General features: G+C 38.0%; 1 protein-coding gene across 7 annotated transcripts in view; it reads right to left on the reverse strand.

The window, feature by feature from the left end:
- The window catches only part of PIGN (phosphatidylinositol glycan anchor biosynthesis class N), a 107,131-nt gene that overhangs the window by 39,742 nt on the left and 46,166 nt on the right, over positions 1-21,223 (reverse strand). For all 7 annotated transcript variants that reach the window (XR_008448477.1, XR_008448478.1, XM_009569411.2 and 4 more), the window contains exons 12-15: positions 20,088-20,143; positions 6,451-6,529; positions 3,459-3,641; positions 31-167 (exon numbers count right to left, since the gene is read on the reverse strand). Coding sequence is in view for 5 of the 7 variants with exons in the window: in XM_009569411.2 (XP_009567706.2) it covers positions 31-167; positions 3,459-3,641; positions 6,451-6,529; positions 20,088-20,143 (455 nt within the window). In the remaining 2 variants the exon portion in view is untranslated. The remainder of the gene's footprint in view (positions 1-30; positions 168-3,458; positions 3,642-6,450; positions 6,530-20,087; positions 20,144-21,223) is intronic.

The following is a 21,223-nucleotide window of genomic DNA, read 5'->3' on the forward strand; positions in this document are numbered from 1 at the left end:
CATTCTTGATAAAATGTATTCTTTACTTACTCTCTCACAACTGCATACCATACTGGTACTGGCAAGAGGCAGTATACGTAGTATGTCCAAGGACATGTTTGAATTAACAGGAAAAAAGCTATTATCATTCCAACAAAGACAAAACTGTAGAAGAGAACAGTAGATTCCTGAAAAACAAATGGTTGAACAAACATTCCTGAAACAGCAATAAAATGTTTCAAACTACATGCTATTTTCCATTTGTTAGTTACACAGTAAAGCAAATGTTATTTTAACACGGCCATTCAAGTGGCCTCGTGTCTATGTACACAACTCTGGGCACTTTCCAGCCAGATAAAAAAAATCCCACAACAGCAGGATTTGAAGATCTAATTCCAAATGTCTCTACATAACATCCTGCAGTAAAATCTGCACAGGCAAGGCATACTTCTGCAACCTGGAAGCCCAATGTATGCAATGCTATTTATGTTCAATGGACACTTGAATCCAGTGCAAATCAGAGATGCTAGGGGTCTTGGAAAAATGAACTATCTTAAATTTAGATTCTAAAAACAGACCTGGAGCATAACCTTTTGAGTTCAAGTTCAGAGCATTAAAGTAGAAACATTTAATGAAAATTCCATTAGTACATATTTTCTCTATCCGCTTGAGACATTTGTAAGAGGACTAATTAAATTAAAATATGAAGCAATAACTTCTACTGGAAAAAACAACTCTTCAGGATCTAGGGCCAGCTACTGATGGAGGGTCATGACCATCCTTCCACAGGAAGTGGAAGACTTACTTAAAGAATCAACAATTTCAAAATACACCAGAGGACTAGAGTTGCATAGCACTAAAAGGTTCCTAGCATGGTGAGAACCGTTATAACATTTAACCCTAATCTACAATGCCAGCTTCGGGCTTTTCTTGAAAAAAAATAAAAAAATAAAAATCAAGATACGAGATATTCCCCATTGTCCCCATCACGTACTCAAAGAAACACATTCTCAGACTGAGAACGCTGTAAGCAGGAATATCAGAGAGGGAAAGGAAATTTTTTAAATGGGTAATCTCAGACAGGTAGGCTAGTTCTTAATCATCAGCTAGCAGAAAAGAGAAGCATTAGACACTTGCTCTGCACCTGTCTTTTATCTGATCATTGAACTACTCTTCCTTACTTAGAGACATTCAGATATCAGAAGAATTACTGGTAAGGAAAGATCATGTACAAGTTTAAATTAAACAATTTTAAGTATTTTTATCTTTAAGTATTGCATCTTGACACAGCAAAGGCAGCTTCAGTGACTGAGCAGTCTTCAGTGTATTGTGTAAGTGATGAGTGAGGACACTGTTTTCTTCTTCTATGTACCAGTTTGTCTGAATGAATTATGCAGACAAATTCACAACTATGTTAAATAAGCTAAGAAGAAAAGACAATCAATTAGCAGTTAACATAGATGAGTTAATATTTTTTCTGGTGTTCCCCGTCCCATAACTAACATACAACTGCCTGGATCTAAACTGACAGCAAATGCAAGTTCTAAATGATTTTTAAGATATAATTTCTGCTAAGATATGCCATTACAGTAAGAAAAAATGTCATACAGAAAGCTGACCTGATGCAATTTTATTAGTCTTAAATTGTACATTTGCTGACATACAGACAGGATGAATATGTATAGATACTATATGCACACAATCTAACTCATCACTGAATGAGTAAACACATGCAATCAACATTTTATTCTGTAGAGAGACATAAATATTGTAGAGTCCAATATAGTTGGTCATGCATTGAAAACAGAAATCAGATTTGCATTTTCTGTAGATGTTTAAAAATAGATTAAAATGTTAGGCTTCTTGCTAAGGGAAACAACACATTACTGTAAAAGAAAAGCTTTTTCAAATGCATTTTTAAGTTGATATACAGGATATGCAACTTCATTATTCAGAGGCTCTTTCAGATTTTATAAGGCTGTACTTTGCAGAAGACTGTTTGTCAATGGTAGATTAGTTTCTCAGCAAATTTCTGTAAGTAGCTTCCATATTAGCTATAAACCAAATAACTTCCATATGAGGCATTAGCCTCACATTGTGATCCCCTAAGTATCCAGGAATACTAAAAAGTTCCTATAGAAAAGGCCCTCTTACTAAAACTGAGGAAAGAAAAATTCGATAGACAAGGAAGTAAAACCTAGGTTTTTTTTTTTTTTTTACCAGTGTCACTAGCATAAAATTTGTCTTCAACAAGTAAAATCAACATACCAAATGTCAACTGAAAATGTGAAGTTTTTCCTTAGTGTAGTTATTATTATGCCCCATACTCAGTCTATTTATGGTAATTATTTTGTTCATATCTGACATAACATGCATCTTGGATTATTTCTTCTCAGTTACTTGATGAAAGAAAACCTAAATCATACAGTACGGCACTTATGAATATTTTCCACTTCAATTTTGTTTGATCATTTTTATTAAAGGCCAAAACTATCTCATTTCAGCTGGTAGTAAAATTCTCAAGATAGCATGATAGGAGCAATATACTGAAGGCAGTAAAGATGCTAAGTGAGTGCTCAGTCTCATTTACATTACCAAATGAAACAATTCCTTTTATTCTGAAATAAATTCTTGAAGTTTGGGAGATTTCGTACCTTCCCCAGGCTTTAACTCTTCTCTAATGAGATGCTAGGTTTTTTCCTGTTCACCTTCTTGAGGTATTCCTTTTCTCATGAATGACTGAAAGTACATAAATTTCCTAAGATTTTGTACTTTGTGAAAAATCAAACCATAATAATCTTGTCAAAAAGAGTCTCCTTCATCTTTGGCGTCTTCTGCTGCACCCTTGCAAATCAAAAAGAGCAAGAGAGCAAGCCAATATGTGAAACCACATTTCACCTTTCTATTAAAACAGGTTATACATTTTCAAAATGCCATGATTGGATTGCACGGCTTCTGAAAACTGATTTCATATTGCCAAAGAGGATAGGAATAAAGTCATTTACATGCTAATTTTTTTTTTTCACCCTTACAGTAATGAACAAAAATCAAAATGGAGACCTTACATCTCTATTCTTCTAAACAAATATTACTAAAACCGAGTCCTGACTTTACTATAATTGATGCTGAAACTTGACTTCTGGTCAAAGACAGACCCTCTGATAGTTTTGAATCACTATTTGCTTATACTTGCACTAGCATCTAGTAAAATGCACAGCTGTAAGAAGGAAGAAACTGAGAAAGCATGATATTGCACACTAAGACTTACATGACTTAGGAATACTAATCCTAATAAATGGACCAAACAGTAATCCTATGTAGGATTACAGTACCTAGAAAACTCCAGAGCTTGCAAGTTTCCACTTGTGGTCAAAAGACGTGAAAGGTGTGCAATTTGGTCTTCCACATAGAGATACTGCGCATAAATACAGTGCTGAAAACTGATAGAAAAAAAAAATCGTTGCATATTTCCAACCTACCTTATTATTAATCCGGACAGTCTTGGTCAGATTGGTATGGGTCTTGATAATAACCAAAATCACATAAGTTGTCCAGCCCACAAAACCCATTGCAATACTCAGACCCAGGAATAATCTATCGTAAGTATGGTAATAAGACAAGCCTTCCAAAGCAAGGTTAATCAGGGTTTTGCACAGAGATACCTACAGGCAGACAAAACACATAAGCAACAGTTTAGAACGGTGTTCATTCTACAAGTCAGCCTAACTAATAGCAACTGGAGCTCAAACGGCTCTGCCACTCTTGGCATGTGTCTTCTCTGCACTCAGGTACAGTGTTTGGCCAGCACCATCCGCCGGAATACACACTGCTTTGGACTCCTGGTAGACAAAGTCAACCATCATTTGCTCCTTTGTCATCCCCTTGGTCAAGGCAGTGATCAAATGGCGAAAGCTACACAGATAGCACACCTCAAGAACCACCTACTACCAAGCATGTTGCTTGCTTTTCCCATAAGCATTTTACCATATATATATTCCACTATTAGTGATGCCCAAAGAAAAACAGTCGAGTGCTTCTAAAAGCACAGCATTTACATAGGAGGAGGGCTATGGATGCAGCTGAAACATGGTCACTCTCCATAGGTTGAGGTACCCCCTTCTTGGGGTTTGATGTCCTCCACTTCATTAGTACCCAGTACTACTAGTGCTTTGCCTAAACATCAGGGGTGAATTCAGAGACTGAACTGGAACTCCAGTTTCATTCACAAAGCAGCTGCTTGGGGCTTTCAGGATGCAAATCATTTGGACAGGAAGAGTCGTACTTAGTTTATTCACAGGTTCTCTTACTCAGTACCTCCACTGGGGAGATACCATGATAAAGACAGTAGGTTTTCCCACTGCGAGTGTCATTGCTTACACAGAGGTATGCTGACCCCAGTGATTTACTCAAAGATGGGAAGCTCAGCTATGTGATTTGTGGTCACAGAGGATTCTCTGGTGATTAAAAGATCTACATGCAAGAATATAGTAAAGAGTTCAGCATGCATCATGACACTTCTCTGTGTGTCCAGGTATCCAGTTGGAATTTAACAGCATCAACAGAAAAAGGCATGTCAACAACTGAAGAGATTGCAAATTTGACAATGGGAAAACTCACCCAAAATCACATCATTCCTGAAGATATAGCTATGAACACATATTTGCAATGCAAACAGTTGTAGAGTTGAGAAGACAAAGAATCATCTACACCCCAGCAGCTGGTAATGCACTGACCTTTCTGCATTGCAATAAAGGAAGCCAAGGGTAACCAGGGCACAGGCACAAGCCCAATGTGTTAGTGATCAAGAGTGATTAAGTGATCAAGTTAAACACAAAAGAGTGTTTAACTGTCACTTAAACACATAGGGCACTCAAATGAAGGAGGGGTAAAATTTGTATATAACTAACAACACAAACTGGCAGGTTCTACTGCTGAAATGTGTAAAATGTATCCTATAAGTAAATGTGTGACAGCCAAGTAGTAGTTATTTGGAAACCAAAAAGAAAAACTGCTCCCACAGCAAAACAGATCCATTGATTTAAACTGATCTTTTTCCAATTTACAATGTGGTAAATAAAAAGGCACAAGGTATGAAATAGATTTAGCTGTCCTATGCATAAAATAGTAATTTATTACTCTGAAAAACATCTCCAGAAAAAAAAAAGAGTTGAATCCTAACACATAATAGAATTCTTATTTCATGCATCTGACAGGTTACATGCAATCTTCCATATTCAACCTTTTCATGTACTTTGTAACAAAAAAAGTGACCAAACCAAATCTGTTAAAATTAAAGACTTATTTGTATCATTTAGTTCTACAAATTATTGCCATGAATGTCAGAATACAAGCACTGGTGAAATGCACCCATCAAGTACCCTGTCACACAGCAAATGGTAGCAAACAAAGTAATAGTGGAACTGGAAAAACACAGAATAACTCCACATATGGCTCCCAGTCTTTGACAAAACGAAATATGAAATTAAAAACACAAACAGCTGGTTCAGGTAAAAGAACAAAACACAGCAGGATTTATGATGAAGCAAGACATCATAATATTTTTCATGCAACTAGGAGCCTAAGAAGCATGAATATTAACTACATTCCTCAGTTTCTCGCTCAATTTACCATTTAGAGTGGAAAATACAAAACAGACTGTGTGCTAATATACTATAGAATGGTTACAAACCGTTTAAGAAGTATGAGAAAAAAACCCAGGAAGTCAGGACTATTCATCAGAGCTGCTGAAAAAATGCTAAATTTTGGAGACTCACAGCGGTATTTTATTTGTGTTAATAAGCAAAATGTACATCATAAAGAAAGAAAGAAAGAAAAAATTTTATTACCCAGTTTCATTTCAAGTCAGACAAATCTAAATATGAGGTCTGACACAAAAAAATCCCAAGACTGTGTCTGTGATCACCTTCAAAATAGTTCCCTTCTGGGCTGACACACAACTCCACACCACGCTGGCAATGTTCACAGCAATTCCAGAGATCATTTGCTTGAAAGGCTGTTGAGGATCTCCACTGTTTTTGCAAACAAAAAATGGTTCTACTAACAAAAAATGGGTTCCTTTGAGCAAGGACTTGATCTTTGGGAAGAGACAGAAATCACAGGGAACCATGTATGGCAAACAGGGTGGGTGCCCTATAATACAGTGATGTTGCTATTAGCCAAAAACTGCTTTCCAGACAAAGCATTGTGCGTTGGTGCACACTGACATTTTCTGACCGAGGGTAAGAAAATGTTTGTATTTGAACGTGCATCCGCTCCTACATAGCGGAACGACTGAATTGAATCTTGTCTCACTATAACAGGTTAGAACATGCTAGCTTTGTTTCTTCCCACCTCCTCCTGGTTCCAAAGCTATGGTCTTAGTCTCATTTTCTTTGTGTTGGACCTTGTATTTATATATCATAGAAGTTCCTGTAAAAAGTTTCTAGAGACACGTAGCAAAACTAGACTTACCGCTTCATCATACTTCTGCTGCTGAATATATAGTCTCGTTTTCTTTAAAAAGTTGATCTGTTCAGAATCAGAAAGTGGTCTGTACAACAATATAAAGAAATATTAACATTTCTTCTTTTTACCAACAGAGGCAGAGGCAGAAAAAAGATAACTTTGTAATACAAAAATTAATGTGGAATGAAACATAGCAAAAATATTCTGAACTTCATTAGAGGCAATTAAGTAACTGGAACTAATCCATTCCTCTACATTCATCTTCACCCTTGTGTCAACAGCGCTGCTGTCTAACCGTCTAACCTATACCAAAATCTTTGCATTAAGACACTTTTTTTTTTAATGTACGTGTTCCCATTTAAAACTGCTGAAAGTCATCTCCCTTCTGAAATATTATTGACCACTGCTGTGGACAAGAAGCACTGCAAATACAAGAACTAAGCAATTTAACTGATTTCATAGATGGTGGTGAGCAGTTTGTAAGCCTATCAGTATAGGAGGAATTGTTCAGGTTCCACACTAACAATAGGTGATGCCTAACAATCTTCTCTTTGAAAAACAAGAGCTTGTCTCCTGTTACACAGAGAGCTGTTAGCAGCGTTCACAGAGCAAGGGATAATTTAGTTACCTAGCTGCACTGAGGACAGTAATACAAATCTCTTTGATTTTAATGAGTTTGACCATCAACATAAATAATTGCTACAATTCTTCCCTTACAGGAAGTAACAAAACGGAGAAATCAGAGTCAACCAACCTCCACCAAAAGAAGGGAGAGGGAGCCGTTTGTCCTGTACGTTTTTCTTCCAAGTTAAGGACAGCAGCAGGACAGATGATCCCACACTTACCCAGGACAAGTTATCAGCCACAACAGAGTCACACTGTCACTTTAGGCAACACAGCTGAACTACCAGGGGTCACAGCTTCCTGGTAGCCGATGAACACATACAGCAGTTTTTTTTCACATCTTCCACAGCACTGCTGTCGTACAGCATCATCTCAGCATCCCCAGCATGTGGTAGTCCAGTTGCATGCCTCCCTCCCTTGCATGCGCTCCTTCACACACCTCATACACAAGCACCAAATTCAGTTTTCAGGCCGTGTCAAATCAGGACTCTCTCAAGGGTCTCAGTTCCACTATTCAAATCAGCAGCAATCACCTGCGTGATACTGCATGGAGACTCTCACTTGGGAACCACTTCTGCCTACAACCCAGAAGCAGTTCATGCATTATCAACAATGCAAACATATCACCTTTTGAGCTCTGAAATGTATTAAAAGGATTTTGTGTCTGAACAATCCAAATTTCTATTACTAATGAAATCTTGCTATATTTTGATACTGTTTCCTTCAATTCTGATCACAGCTATATTGTACAGGAGTCTTCTAAAACACTGGATAATAAGACTAGCAATATAGCTTATTTTTAATTAATAATATTTCCTTTTCTCAGAAGTGTTTGACTCACTTCAATATAGAAAATAATTGAAGGATGGTATCTAAAAAAAGGCAGGAAGAGAGAGATCCCATGGAAAATGAAGAAGGGAGGAAAAGATGATGACAAGGTGATGGAAAGTGTTTAATCACCTTAACTTTTGGAAAAAACCAGAAGATTTTAGAAATCAGAGTTGAAAAATAGCAGAGTGAATGTTGGTTGTTCCTGCACCTTCATGACACGTCCTTATGAAAGCCAATCTTACAGCTCTACAGGCAGTAAGATTGTAGAGCCTGTACAATCAAGGCTCTACTCAAGTTAGAAGCAATTCTTCAAGTAGGTGAATCAGACCCAAGTACTGCCTCAAGGAAATCTGTAACGCGCAAGACTCACTAAGTTTTTTTGGCAGGGGAAAGGGATGAAAACATCAAACCACGCTGGGATGCTTCAGCATGTCTGGAGATTAATAGGAGGCAAAAAAAAGTATCTTAACTTTTAAGTAAGAGTTTTAAAAAATCTGGAATAAATATTAAGTAGCTTTATGTAGGACTTAAATACATCCAAGATGTTCCTATGTTCACCGTCTCCTTTTAATTGTTTTACATATATTATTTTCTGTGGATTTTATCTTTGTCATATTCAATGCAAATTTTTAATATGCTAAAATTATCTTTCATTTCATATCTTTAGACATTTAGCTAGAAACCCCTTCATTACTTTTTCATTCTCAATGAATCATTTTATTATTCATGAACAACAGTCTTAACCTATTCCTTCTTAGCTGACAGCACCTGGAATCTCTATACATGGATGGTGTAACAGAATAAATGGGATTTCTAAACAGTAAAGCTTCGATAAGTCAAATGTAGAAGGCAATTATTTTGTCAAATGGGGTTACCACTAGCAGATGCATTGCTAATTTTCAGTAGCTGACATCATACCACACAGCTTACTTTCCTTCTATATACACACTTTTCAAGATGCTGAATTTTCAACTATTCGGAGACTGTTTTTGCAAAATTTCTCCAGAAACTAAGGACTATTTATATATAGCTATTTAAATGGAAGTTTTGAATACAGGACAGGTAGTGTTAGAAAAGAATAAACTGATCAGTTATTTCCCCATGTTTTAGTATGCAACATGCCAGAGACACTATTAGTGTGCTAACATCTTCTCAAGGTCACTTAAAGCACACACTCATGCAATTAATATTAATAGTAATGAAGTGGATTTACTGATCATTATTAGAAAGATTCTGAACTCTATAAACCAAACTAAGGTATGTATGAATATACATGGTCTTCCCAGATACACATCACCAAAATCCAATTCTACCAAATTCAAGTCTTGAGCAGTAAAATCAAACACAAACATAACACAAAAATACCTATCCTATTAATTAAAAAACACACACAAAGACAATTTAGTCGGTGGACTCAACTATGTATTCCTTTTCTGGAAAGTATTGCAGAACACATGCACTGTATAATACTCTGAAGTTTAACTTAAAAGAAAAACCAAGAACTCTAGTGTCACACAGATTATAAACACACATACATTCAAAATATCATCAGGATTCTGAAGACTTAAGATTACATTCCTCACGGAAAACAATGGTGGCTGTAGAAGATTAATTTTGCTTTTTACAAAGGCTACCAGAGATTAACTTTCTAGTTCCAGACAGAAATCATAGCTTCATCCATGAAGACACTTAAGTAATTACGAAATAAAACAACTGGGCTAATCATGCAAGTGCTTGTAGATTATCCCTTCTGAGATATTAGCTACCCTGGTCATAAGTATACCTAATAAATTAATCTCTCCAACACATCATTCACGTTTCATATAAGCTAAGCTATTTGACAGCACTAACAAGAAGACTGTGATGAAGTATGCTCACCATAGCAATGTTAAAGGGATCTCCCTTTGGCCAATGAGTCTTGTGGATTATCACACTGAAGAAATTACCATCCCCAACAGCACAGGTAGTGTGCTGAAGTCAAACCATGAAATAAAGATCTTGGAACAGGAGATGTCTTGCAAATGCATCTGTATCCACCACTGCTAGCTTATTATTTTTATTATGCCTGGCTATTTAGTTAATGATTGATAGTAATTTTATTCTACAATAAATTTTCCAGAATTTGACTATTAAAAGTCATCCCTTAGCATCTGCAGTAGCTTAAGACTTAAAATGCTGCAGATTTAATAATGAAAATCAAGGAAGCATCACAAACCTGCAGATGCAATGTACAAACAGAAAGGCTGAGATATTTGCCTATCTCACTGTCAGATGAAAACAAATTTATTTCAGCTGCTTCACTTCACACACACACAAACTCCAAGTACCTGACTACTCTCAGCTCACGCACACCTACATCCCTCTATCACTGCTTTTTCACTCTCCTCATCAGAAAAAAAAAAAATACTGTGTATTCCAGAAGCCTTTGAGAGTGGCAAGATTTGCAGATGACACAGTGATCATATTTCTATGACCCATATCCAGCAGTAAAGCAGAAGTAGCAGCTCAGCAGACTTCAGTCTTCTAACTTTACATATGGGCTGTTTTGGGGATGGGGAGAAAAGGACCAACTCCTCCTGTTGATGCAAAAATAAAAAAGCTAAAAGATAAAGATATACATCCCTTAAACCTTGTGATAGCCCCAAGATGGGGCAAGGCCATCTGAAAAAAGTCTCCTAAGATTTTGTATGGGTTACCGTCTCCTGAACACCACATAATGCAGACCACCTCACTTGCATGGCTATGAAATTTCTAACTCTGAAATTGCTAGTTTGTAAAAGGCATCAGATTGCCACTATCCAAACAACTCCAGTAACTTCTGCCAAAAGGCTGAGCAATCACAGGTTCCTGTTCTCTTCTCCAGAAAGAAGACCCCTGACATCTTAGTAACTTGCAGCCTGAAAGAAATCAGCCAGGTTGATGTTGCCCTTCTTGCCATGGAGCTCTCCACTGGCAATATCCCGAAGGGCAGCCCTGTCCTCCGTCTCCCTCCTGTTCTCCCCGCAATTGGAATACTGTTCTCCCCGCAGTAGGCACCAGTGCCTGCCTACTCTCACCAAGGGAGAAAACTGCCAGCAACAGAAGAAGCTGAATATGTTCAGACTCTGTTGTCACTCATCCTCTGCGAGAGGGCCACATTAAGTAGGAAAGGTGGCTTCCAGTGTAGCAATTTTGCAATGAGCTGCAGAAGTACTTACGGGATCCACTATTACTGCTTTGATACACATCACTGCTGCTGGCAAAACAGCACCTTGAAAGTGCAGATGTAAGACTAGCCTGATGTTTTTGCAGGGCTGCTACTCAAACAAGTAATTGATCAACAATTTTTCAAAGCTTTTTTCGGAGTAGCAACACACTTCAAAAACAAAGTCAGCCTCACATGACAGCTGCCTTCAAATATTCCCACCATACCACAGAGATGACACTTTAGAAAACATCAGGTGGGTAATGGGAAAGTAAAGACACAGATCTTTCATTGAACATTATTAATTTAGATGCTCCACAACAAATTCACACCACTTAACAACTCATGAGTACTGAAACTTGATAGTAATGAGAGCACAATCACAAACCAACCTAATTTTATTGTTCTATCATTTCTTTTGAAGGTATGGTGCACAGCCTTGTATGAGCAGAATGAAATGCACAATATAAAACCTCTCCAATTCTCCATCAACAGGACAGAATGATCAGAAAAAAAATGAATGGCAAGTGATGCAAAGTCATGAGTTCATTCAGCAAAACACAGAAAAACTGACCAAATAAATATTTAAAAAAAAAAAATCAAAGTCTGGAACCAATATGTTTACTTTCTTGTAAACTTGCTGTGCAGTACAGAGTACGTGATGCTACTACAGGCAATGATCAGGAAAAAATAAGTGTTATGGTTCTATGGACATTACCAAATCACATATTTATGTAAAGTTTAATAATCAGAAGCTGATTTTTCCTATTTTCAAAATATGTTCAATTCCAATTCTTACAAAAGAAAACTGTTTTACTGTATCTGCCAAAGACAGACTGGAAGCACATACTGTGATATACAGAGAGAGTCCTTTGCATATGTTTTAATCAGAGAGTGATGTTTCAAAGCTTAAACAATTTGATGAGTAACTCAGTGATGCTTAATCTGTTCAGCTGGCCTGAATTCTAATTGTTTACTACATTTTTTTCAGGTAATCTACTAAAACAGGCAAGTCCTAGAAAACTTAATTTTCATAATTCAGAAACAATATGCATGTGGTTTACAGTTAAAAAAATAAAGTGAAGTTTTCAGTGTGCTAAAACTAGGCTTTTTTAAAGAAAAGGTATTGCACATAAACCTACACTAAAGGGTTTAGTACAGCTTCTCAAGGCCCAGGATCTTCAACATCCCCTTTCCTGACTTGATCTACTCCTCCTTCTCCTGCTGTTCCACTGCCAAGAATTTCAGCCTTGGAGCGTCTAAATTTCAAGCAGGTTTTTTATGTTTCTGGACCCTCTGACTACTGTGTTAGATTGTAAATCAGACAGTCTAGCTTGTGCTCAAGTTATCTTTGCAACATCTTTCTTTGAAGAAGCATTAAAAAGCACTGTTGCATGTATCAGGAATGTCAAATAAAAGAAAATGAGTAAGATGCTCTTGTTTTAAATTCTGAGGTTTGTAGTCTTTAAAGTATAATGAAATTAAAGGCGGGGGACACACATTCCTACATGCCAAAGATAGCAAAAAGCATGTTTACTGCACCAGTAAACCTACCAGTACATGTATGCTTTTGTGTTCAGATTTACAAACATGCAAAGGAGGAAACAGTAGGACAGGACTGAAACCGCAGGAAGCAGTCTGACTGCTGATGGTCTAATCCTGAACTGTCAAGTCCTAGAAATTAAAATAGCCTTTTAATTTTCACAAATCCGAGTCCCTGATGCAGTATATTTGCATATTCAACAGCAAAGTGCCTTAGGATATTTATGTAAATCCTGTAGATAGCAGAGATGAGAGAAAAAGGAGCGGACAAGCTAACTGCCAGCTGCCAATTCACTGAACAGAGAAACAATTAAGATAACCGGGCGCACATAGCAGATTTTGCATGCAAACTACTATGGCAAGAGCTACAGACAACCAGAGGGCAGGAGGGAGGAAGCCATGCTCTGAAGCAGTCCCTCTGGCCTGCTCAAAGCAGAACTGAAAAGCTGGATGTAGGGATCTAGCAGGGATCTAGCTCCTGAAGAGCCAGTAGGACATGACGTAGCAACCTTGAAAAGGGAAACTGCTTCCAAGGGAAGAAGAAGATTTCTGAAGGAAAGGAAATGCACCATTTTTATTACTGCAGCTGACAGGTGCTGACTCTATATAGCAATGCCCTACCTACGCTGTAAGTCAACCCTCACCTCTACACAATGTGTGGTTGATTTATATCACATATCAAGCTGGATCTAGGTATCTGCAGTGTTGTGGCTATGCAGAGTTGTGCCACAGGTTGTCTTCTGCTCCACAATTCTACATGCCAAACCTAATCTATAGGTTTAGACCATTTTTCAACCATTTGACCATTTTTCAACCAGTTGCATCCAGAGCAGGCAGCTTGTGCTGCACTCAGGCACTTGGCCACCAAAACACACGTTTGGGCAGGTGCCCCGTATTGATCCTGACCAGAAGCCCATTGTACACCAAGAAGTAAGTGATCCACACGACAGATAAAGTGAGTAGGCCCTGGCCTGTGCTGCCTGCCCAGTGTGGCTTCAGACTGTGCTGCACAAATACCTTGGTCATGGGCCAAATCCAGTCAGCTCTGTAGTAACCAAGGAGCCCTCAGCCAGCTCCCACCTTGTACTGGTGATTCCACTGCCTGCCCATCCTCATGTTTATCCAGAAGTGCACCAAGAATTTCTCATGTGAACATCCATTCTGTTTGACAGCAGAAATGATTACTACAGTTGGTTTCTTGCAAGGAAATAATAAAATAACTTGAATGACCAAAAAGAGAGAGCCTCTCCAGAGACAGGATCTGCACAACACTGTGAGAAAACCCATCTAGGCTCCATCTGATCCTGCACAAATGCAGGACACCCAATTTCCTTGCTATCTATATTATTCTTTATTATTTTATCTTGTTAAAACAGATATTTTATTAAGCTATTTGTTATTGGGCCTCTCATACTGAGATCCAGAAAAAGCCCTCCACTCTCTCTCTTACCTCAAGCCCTGGTGCAGAACATCCTCTGCCATCCCACTTCACCACCCGCCTGTACATCCTCCCTCACCCTCACTGCATGAAGCTTTACAAGTTTCAAGAAAAGGCCAAATGGATTTATACAAGGAAATAGACAAATACACATAAATCTTATGATACTTTATCTTATACATTAGCCTCTTAGTTCCTTCTAAAGACTTACCTACTTCCTATTTAATAGTAAATCCAATTATGCCCCATCCTTCTGCTGCCAGTAAGCTTTTCATGTACAAACTAAAAGCTCCTGAATGCACGGCTGAAACTCGAGACCAGCAGGATGTATGCTTTCTAAGAGGATTGCATCCTCCCTAAGCAGCGCTTAACAGAGTGCTTCAGACACAGCCCATTCAGTGAAAGAGAAGCTGACATTTTTGCCAAAGAACATGCATTTTATAGTACAAGCATTGATTTCTCCCTAAAGAGATAATACATCTACTATTCAATCAGGTCTTCAAAAAAAAGTAAAATATAAAGCCATTATTTTCATTTGAGTACTTTTGTCTCTACAGCACTGCATTTCTATTTTCTGTTCACATGTATATACACAGTTTTCTAAAGCCAAGAGGGGAAGTGAGAGAGCTGCCAGTCTGTCTCCCCAACACCAGTAGAATAAAGGTACCCATACTGGCCTGTTAATACCAGTTGCCCCAGAAGCAGGCTGATGCCTAGATTATCACCGGGTTTCCTGGGGTGGGCAAAGTGGAGAAAGGAAAAAGCTGCCTGCCTTTCCAGGGTTTGCTGAAAGTTAACAGAAGCTGCTGTCCCTCATTCTCAACCACAGGGCAAAGGGGCTGAAATGTCTTCCCAGATAAATCAGTGCCTCTTCTAAATTAAGGTTCCCCTGGAGAGACAAAGTATTCAGACAAATGGATAGGGAGAGTAACCACTGTCAGAATTACCCTTTGCTACTGCAACTGCTTCTCGCTTTCCTCCCATTCAATCCTTAATGTTTGCTCTTGCAATGCATTATCACACGTATCACAAATATCTTGCATACTGCCATTTATTTAAGTAAATGCCATTTATTTAAACAAAACAAGAATAGAACATGTCAAACAATGTACTATGTTTATGGACTTCTTAAGGAATCCTGCTCCACTGAACAGTGGAGGAGAACTCACTTGTTTCACTTTGCTCTGAATGTTAAATAACAGGTTTTCCACAAAATTAAGTTTTGAAAGACCATCACACTACAACAACATTGTGCTATATCTCCTGTCATCAGAGAAGGAAGAAAAGAGAGGTATTTGTGCATATGGCATTTCTTTGAAGTTGCTGTACATCTTCAAAGACTCTACATTATGAAAGCACTATTTTCTTTTCTATTACCATGACAAATACATAATGCATAATTATATGGAAAGACTTAGTCTGCATGATTAATACTTTCTTGCATCAAATCCATGCAAATGTTTAAGGGAGTTATAACCCAGTTCATATTGCAGGACAGAGGAAAAGGAAGGAGTTATATTTTTGTACGGTGAGGAAGAGGCACATTATTGTTTAGTAGTTGTACACTGCACATTGAAAATGCAGTGACCTTCTATAAAACTGTGCAAGTTATAACTTGATTATACACACAGAAGTATTTTGGATTATTAAAATGTAGTGTTGAAACAATTCAGTTACTTTAAAAAAGCAGCATCAAGACGGCATGAGATTTTTCATGTGTGAGAAAATACAAACTTGACTTTAAATAAGATAGTTAAACTGTTCCCTGATAAAAAAAAAAAACTTATTGATATAAAATCTGAGACATTAAACAAAAAAAACACAGCTAGTGGAAAGCAAGCACTGATTGTAACTCAGCTGCTCATCTCTTCTATTTTTTGTATATGGTGGTTCTTAAAACTACTTCTGCCATCTTACTGTAAGGCATCAGACCTGAACACCTGGAATCACGGTCTTCCCTGAACGTACTGTATACACCAAGCATACACAAAAAGCACTCCTGTGGTTTTGTGTAATTTAATCTTAAATCTCTTGTACCTGTTGGGATAATCAAATTGCTTTAATTGGCGAAGAGGATTTCAGTGTAATAACTGATGTCCCACTCACTCACCTCCCCACATTATCTGCCTGTTACTCCTTGTAGGATATTTTTAAAGCCCAGAGACACCAGCTTTGGGATTGCTTTTGCAACAGTAGCATCTAGCACACTGGCACACTCATCTTCAAACTCTGCCAGTTGCCTTGAGGTACATGGTCAGAAAGTTAGTAAGACAGTTCACTACCCTGGACATCAGTTTTCCTCTGTCAGCGATCTTCAGATTTGTCCTCCCTCACTCTTCCTTCAAAGCATCTGGCAACTTGGTACTTGCCTCTCTTACACATAAAGGTCAAAGCATTGTGCCCATGTCTCAGAATTGTGATAAGAAAAGCCTCTGATCTTGCTAAGCAAATAATATTGGAAAAATCTTTCATGGCTGAGAAAAAGGGTAAGGAGTGCAATAAAGGGGGAAGGAAACTCATTTCAAACAGTAAATCCCTTTGGGTATCCAACTGGAATTGCAGATGTGTATTCTAAACAATTACTCAATATTAGCCTTGGAGGCAACTTGCATACTAGCAAGGGATGCTCCTCTACTCTTGCATATTCATTCCCTCAGACACAGACTGTGCAACTTGCCTTGCAGAATCAGCAGTCACTTGTAGACAAGCTCTTTCTGAAAACTAGTCCAAACAGTCACACAGGTAGCATCAAGATACATTTTTATACAGATTTGTTTCTCGCGGAGGGCACTTAGACAAAATGAAAATAGCATTACTGGCAGCCAGACACATTCTTATTAATAGATACAGCTATCCAAATGATAACCAGCCTCAAACCTGATTATAGCAGACACTACTGAAGTTTCTATCACACAAGACAACCATCAGCTCCATCCTCATCATTATACAGTTGACAGATTTCAGAAAGAGATGTAATTTAGATTCACGTAGGAAAAGGCACACATCTAATGGCCTCCTTCATTCCCTGTCCATTGTGCCAGCCATGGTCCTACTAGGAATAAGATTTCCCATGGAAATCAGAAGGCTTATATCAATTCAAGATAATACACCTGTGGTGAACATAGTAAAAACAAGGAGTAAAAATGGGCTTGTAATATGCATATGAATTAGCTTAATGCCTTTGGTGCAATACATTCAACATACAACTCAGGCACTAGTTTTTAAGTCATTGCATCTGAAGGTCAGAGAATCATAGAATACTTTGGGTTGGAAGGGACCTTAAAGACCATTCAGTTCCAACCCCCCTGCCATGGGCAGAGACACATCCCACCAGACCAGGCTGCCCAAGGCCCCATCCAACCTGGCCTTGAACACCTCCAGGGATGGGGCGCCTACAGCTTCCCTGGGCAACCTCTGCCAGTGCTTCACCACTCTCATGGTGAAGAAATTCTTCCTTACGTCTAGTCTAAATCTGCCCCTCTCCAGTTTATACCCCTTTGCCCATAGTCTTATCACTACAAGCCTTGAATGACTACAAGTCATGAATGGTTTCCTAGCAAGCTGGCAATAAAACACTTGAAATTCAATCCTAGAAACAGGATTTTCCACTCAGAATACTAAAAAAACCCCTTTATAATGCTGTTTCTGGCTGAAAAATTAGGTTGAGGTTTTTGTTAAGCTGTAGTTTCCACAGAATCCATTGTTTGTGAACATATTGTCCCCCTCAGATAAACATATCTTCAACAATAATTTTATGAACTTCTCTAAAATCAGAATGTGTCAATTGGAAATTTTAGATTCAGAGTTCTTCTGCACCTCAGATCTACATTTCTGTTGCAGATTTTATTCAATTACATAATTTAATCTAAATTATTTGAGAAAGGCAGTTCTTAGATATATATTTGTTCATTTTCAGGTTATCAAGATGCTGAAATATAAATAAAATCTGTAACATTCCAAAGCAAAATATTTCTATTTCCGATTTCTACATAACTTGATGGTCCAAAAGCACTTCAGACACGAATTATTCTTCACTAATCTCAAACAAACCAGGAGGGAATAAAGGATTATGCTGAAGCACACTTTCTGAGCTTCAAGTTACAGATTTCAGGCACCAGAAGGATTAAAAAAGGCTATAGCTCCTTTGTATAACAACTGAAATCAATGAACAGCAGTGGAAGAAGCTATTTCTGTTTGTATGATAGGTCAGTAGTGCCTAATAGAATCAAGCACAGAACTGTGGTCAACTGCAGCAGTGGACAAGGCCAATGATAGTTTAACACAAATTAGTGGGCAAACCTGCCATTAAACTTGTGCTTACAATTCCAAATAGCACATCGCTGTGCAGAAATGCCATCTCCATACCACTACCAATTACTCTGCAACTTAGCACTGTATACCAAGAGATCTCTTGCTCCAGACACAAGTGTAAGCTATATCTAACTTTGCCTTTTTTAACATCTACCGAAAAAGGTAGAGTAACTGTACCCTTCTGTACTCTTTCACATAACACAAAAAAACCCAGTGTCACAGTAAAACCAGCAGAAGAGGACATGCATCTTCCCCTTAGTATCTCACACTGATTCAAACAAATATTATTGGAAGAACTGATGAGAGCTGCCTTACACTAATGCATCAGATCATGACCTGTAGCTGAAGCTCAGACTTGTGTTCACTGCTCACACACAGTCAGTTACTTCCATGTGAAGGTGGGGATAGACCTGTAATCAGGTCATGTCTAAAACTATGTCAGGTTTTTCTTCAGTTCCTGCAAACTGGGGCACTAGGAAGCTACTCATCTGCTTAAAAATAAATTGGTGTTCAATCAATAACACTTAATTCCTTTAAAGATAAATTTAGCATTTAGAAAAACACATCCTGTTTTACAGACTCAATCTTATTTCTTGGGGAAAGGTAAAATTTAAACAAGAGCTGTGAAATCAAACTAATAAGCTTTTCCTCAGAATCAAAGATGACTGGCCACCCTTTCCATACAGCATTTTTGTTCCATGCAGATCAGTAAATTCTTTGATAATGCACCTGTCATTCTTAATCAGAATTTGATCTAAAACATTCATTACGTGCTCAAGACTGACTCAACTTGTGTCTCAGATTTTCAGCCTTTCTGTTTGAGGAAGCTACTGGTATAAAATAGCACAGTAAATCTCTGTTCAGAAAAAACCAATCTTTTTTAGTGATTAAATGTACTTCACAGGAAGAGATTCAAGTATTTTTTACTGCTGCCGTGATTTAAAGATCTTAATTAACATCAGTTTTATTTCCCAAAGGAAAACAGCTGCTCTCAGTTACAAAGTGTTTTTCGAGCACTCCACAAACTGAAAGGAGAACTGAACATTATGACATGCACCCATAGCGAAGCTTGCAAAAGCCTTTAGAGGGAAAAGAAAACTGAAAAAGCAGCTTTAATTGAGTAAGACTGGAGGGTGAGCAGGTCAGTAACTACTCACACTAAAACACAGAGCTCGCAGATACTCAAATCACTACAGAGATTTCTTCACAGCCCTGGAAACACCAGGCATCACAAATCCTAAAGATTTTGAGCTTCTTTTCTGGATGCAAGGCATTTTGTTTAGTTTTCATTATAATTTAAATCACAGAAGAAACAATTTTCAGTTCAACTTTTACATACATATGAGCAAGAACAGATTATATTTCCTGACCCTACAGACACTTACATCTCCCAAGGAATGCTAAAGATCACAGCAAAAAAATAAAAAATTCAGTGAAAATTACTGTGAAGTCTATATATAGCTATATTGTCAAAAAGCTTAGACAAACAACCCTTAAAAGAAAACTAAATGTAAGGAATACATTATTTTGAAAACTAGAACTTTTAAATAGGATTTAATTGCATAGAATTCTAGTGCAAAGTTTCGTAGTCAGATAAACACTATCATTTCAGAAAAGACTGAAGAGACTGAACTTAGGTTGTATCTCACTGAAATACCAAAATTATAAGAAAAACAATCAGGTAAGATATATATAGTTTTTACAGACACTTACTTGAACGGTGTGAACAGAAATGACAGTGTAGTTTCCTTTTTCTGACTCATCTTAACCTGCATAAAAAAAGCATTAAACCATTATATGCAAGTTGCAACAAGACTAAAAACTGTATTAGGATAAACTACAAATTGCAGAAGACTTCTATGACTTTGGAAAAGGAATGAAATTACACTGTCAATACATTGCCCAGGAAACTGGGTGTTACACTCTTGTACGTGTAAATCCTCTGAGTTCTTGGAAGCCCAGAACAGCTCTCAAGGAGGAAAATGCACCACTCCCCAGCCATCGACTTTCATAGGAGGACTTCTACAGTTTGCAGGATAAAGGGAGGATACAGCTACAAATGCTATCAGACTTCAGTGACAACCTCTCTTGACGCCAGATGAGAACTAGTACACTGCAGCAACACTGCTGAAGCAATGCTGTTAGATTGATTAACCTGCACATGCATAAAAATAGAAGGTTTCGATGCCATCGAAGCTGCTTTGCCCAAGGCCCTTGGAAAAAAAAAAATTCTCCTGCAGCAACCTGACTCGAGTTTGACTACCAGCGTAAAGCACAGATAGGAACTTTCTAACCGCTCTGCTCCCGAAACCTGACAGCTTGAAACAGCAACCCACATGTCTCATCCTATCCGTCTAAAGTGACATCCTGTCCAAGGAGTACAAATTATGTTCAGGTCAGCCCATCACAAGAGAAGTAAGAACCCATTTGGCATGTCTAAGCCAGTGTGCTACTTCAGCTTCAACAGAGAAATGCAAAGGAAATTCACACACAATTCTCTAGAAACAAGCCAGGCAACAAGAAAACAGACAATCTAGCACTACAAAATGACAGAATAAAAATAAACTTAAGGAAAAGGAGAACCAGAACTTTTTCTTTCTTTAAATAATACCCAAACCACTAATTGACTGAAAGAGACCTGAGTCACATCCTTATTCTTAGATCAGAAGTCTTCCTACTGGGGAGGTTAAATCAGCATGCTTCCAACTTCATGTCCAACCCACCAGACACTTTCCCTTCTACATACCAGCTTTCCACCACCAATTTGAAAGTGACTGCTGCTGACACTGCCAACCTAGTAGCCACACAAACTACATTTGGGAACCAGGCATTCAAGGGGCAAAAGGTTG

This window comes from Cuculus canorus, chromosome 2 (genome assembly GCF_017976375.1).
Source record: "Cuculus canorus isolate bCucCan1 chromosome 2, bCucCan1.pri, whole genome shotgun sequence".
NCBI lineage: Eukaryota > Metazoa > Chordata > Aves > Cuculiformes > Cuculidae > Cuculus > Cuculus canorus.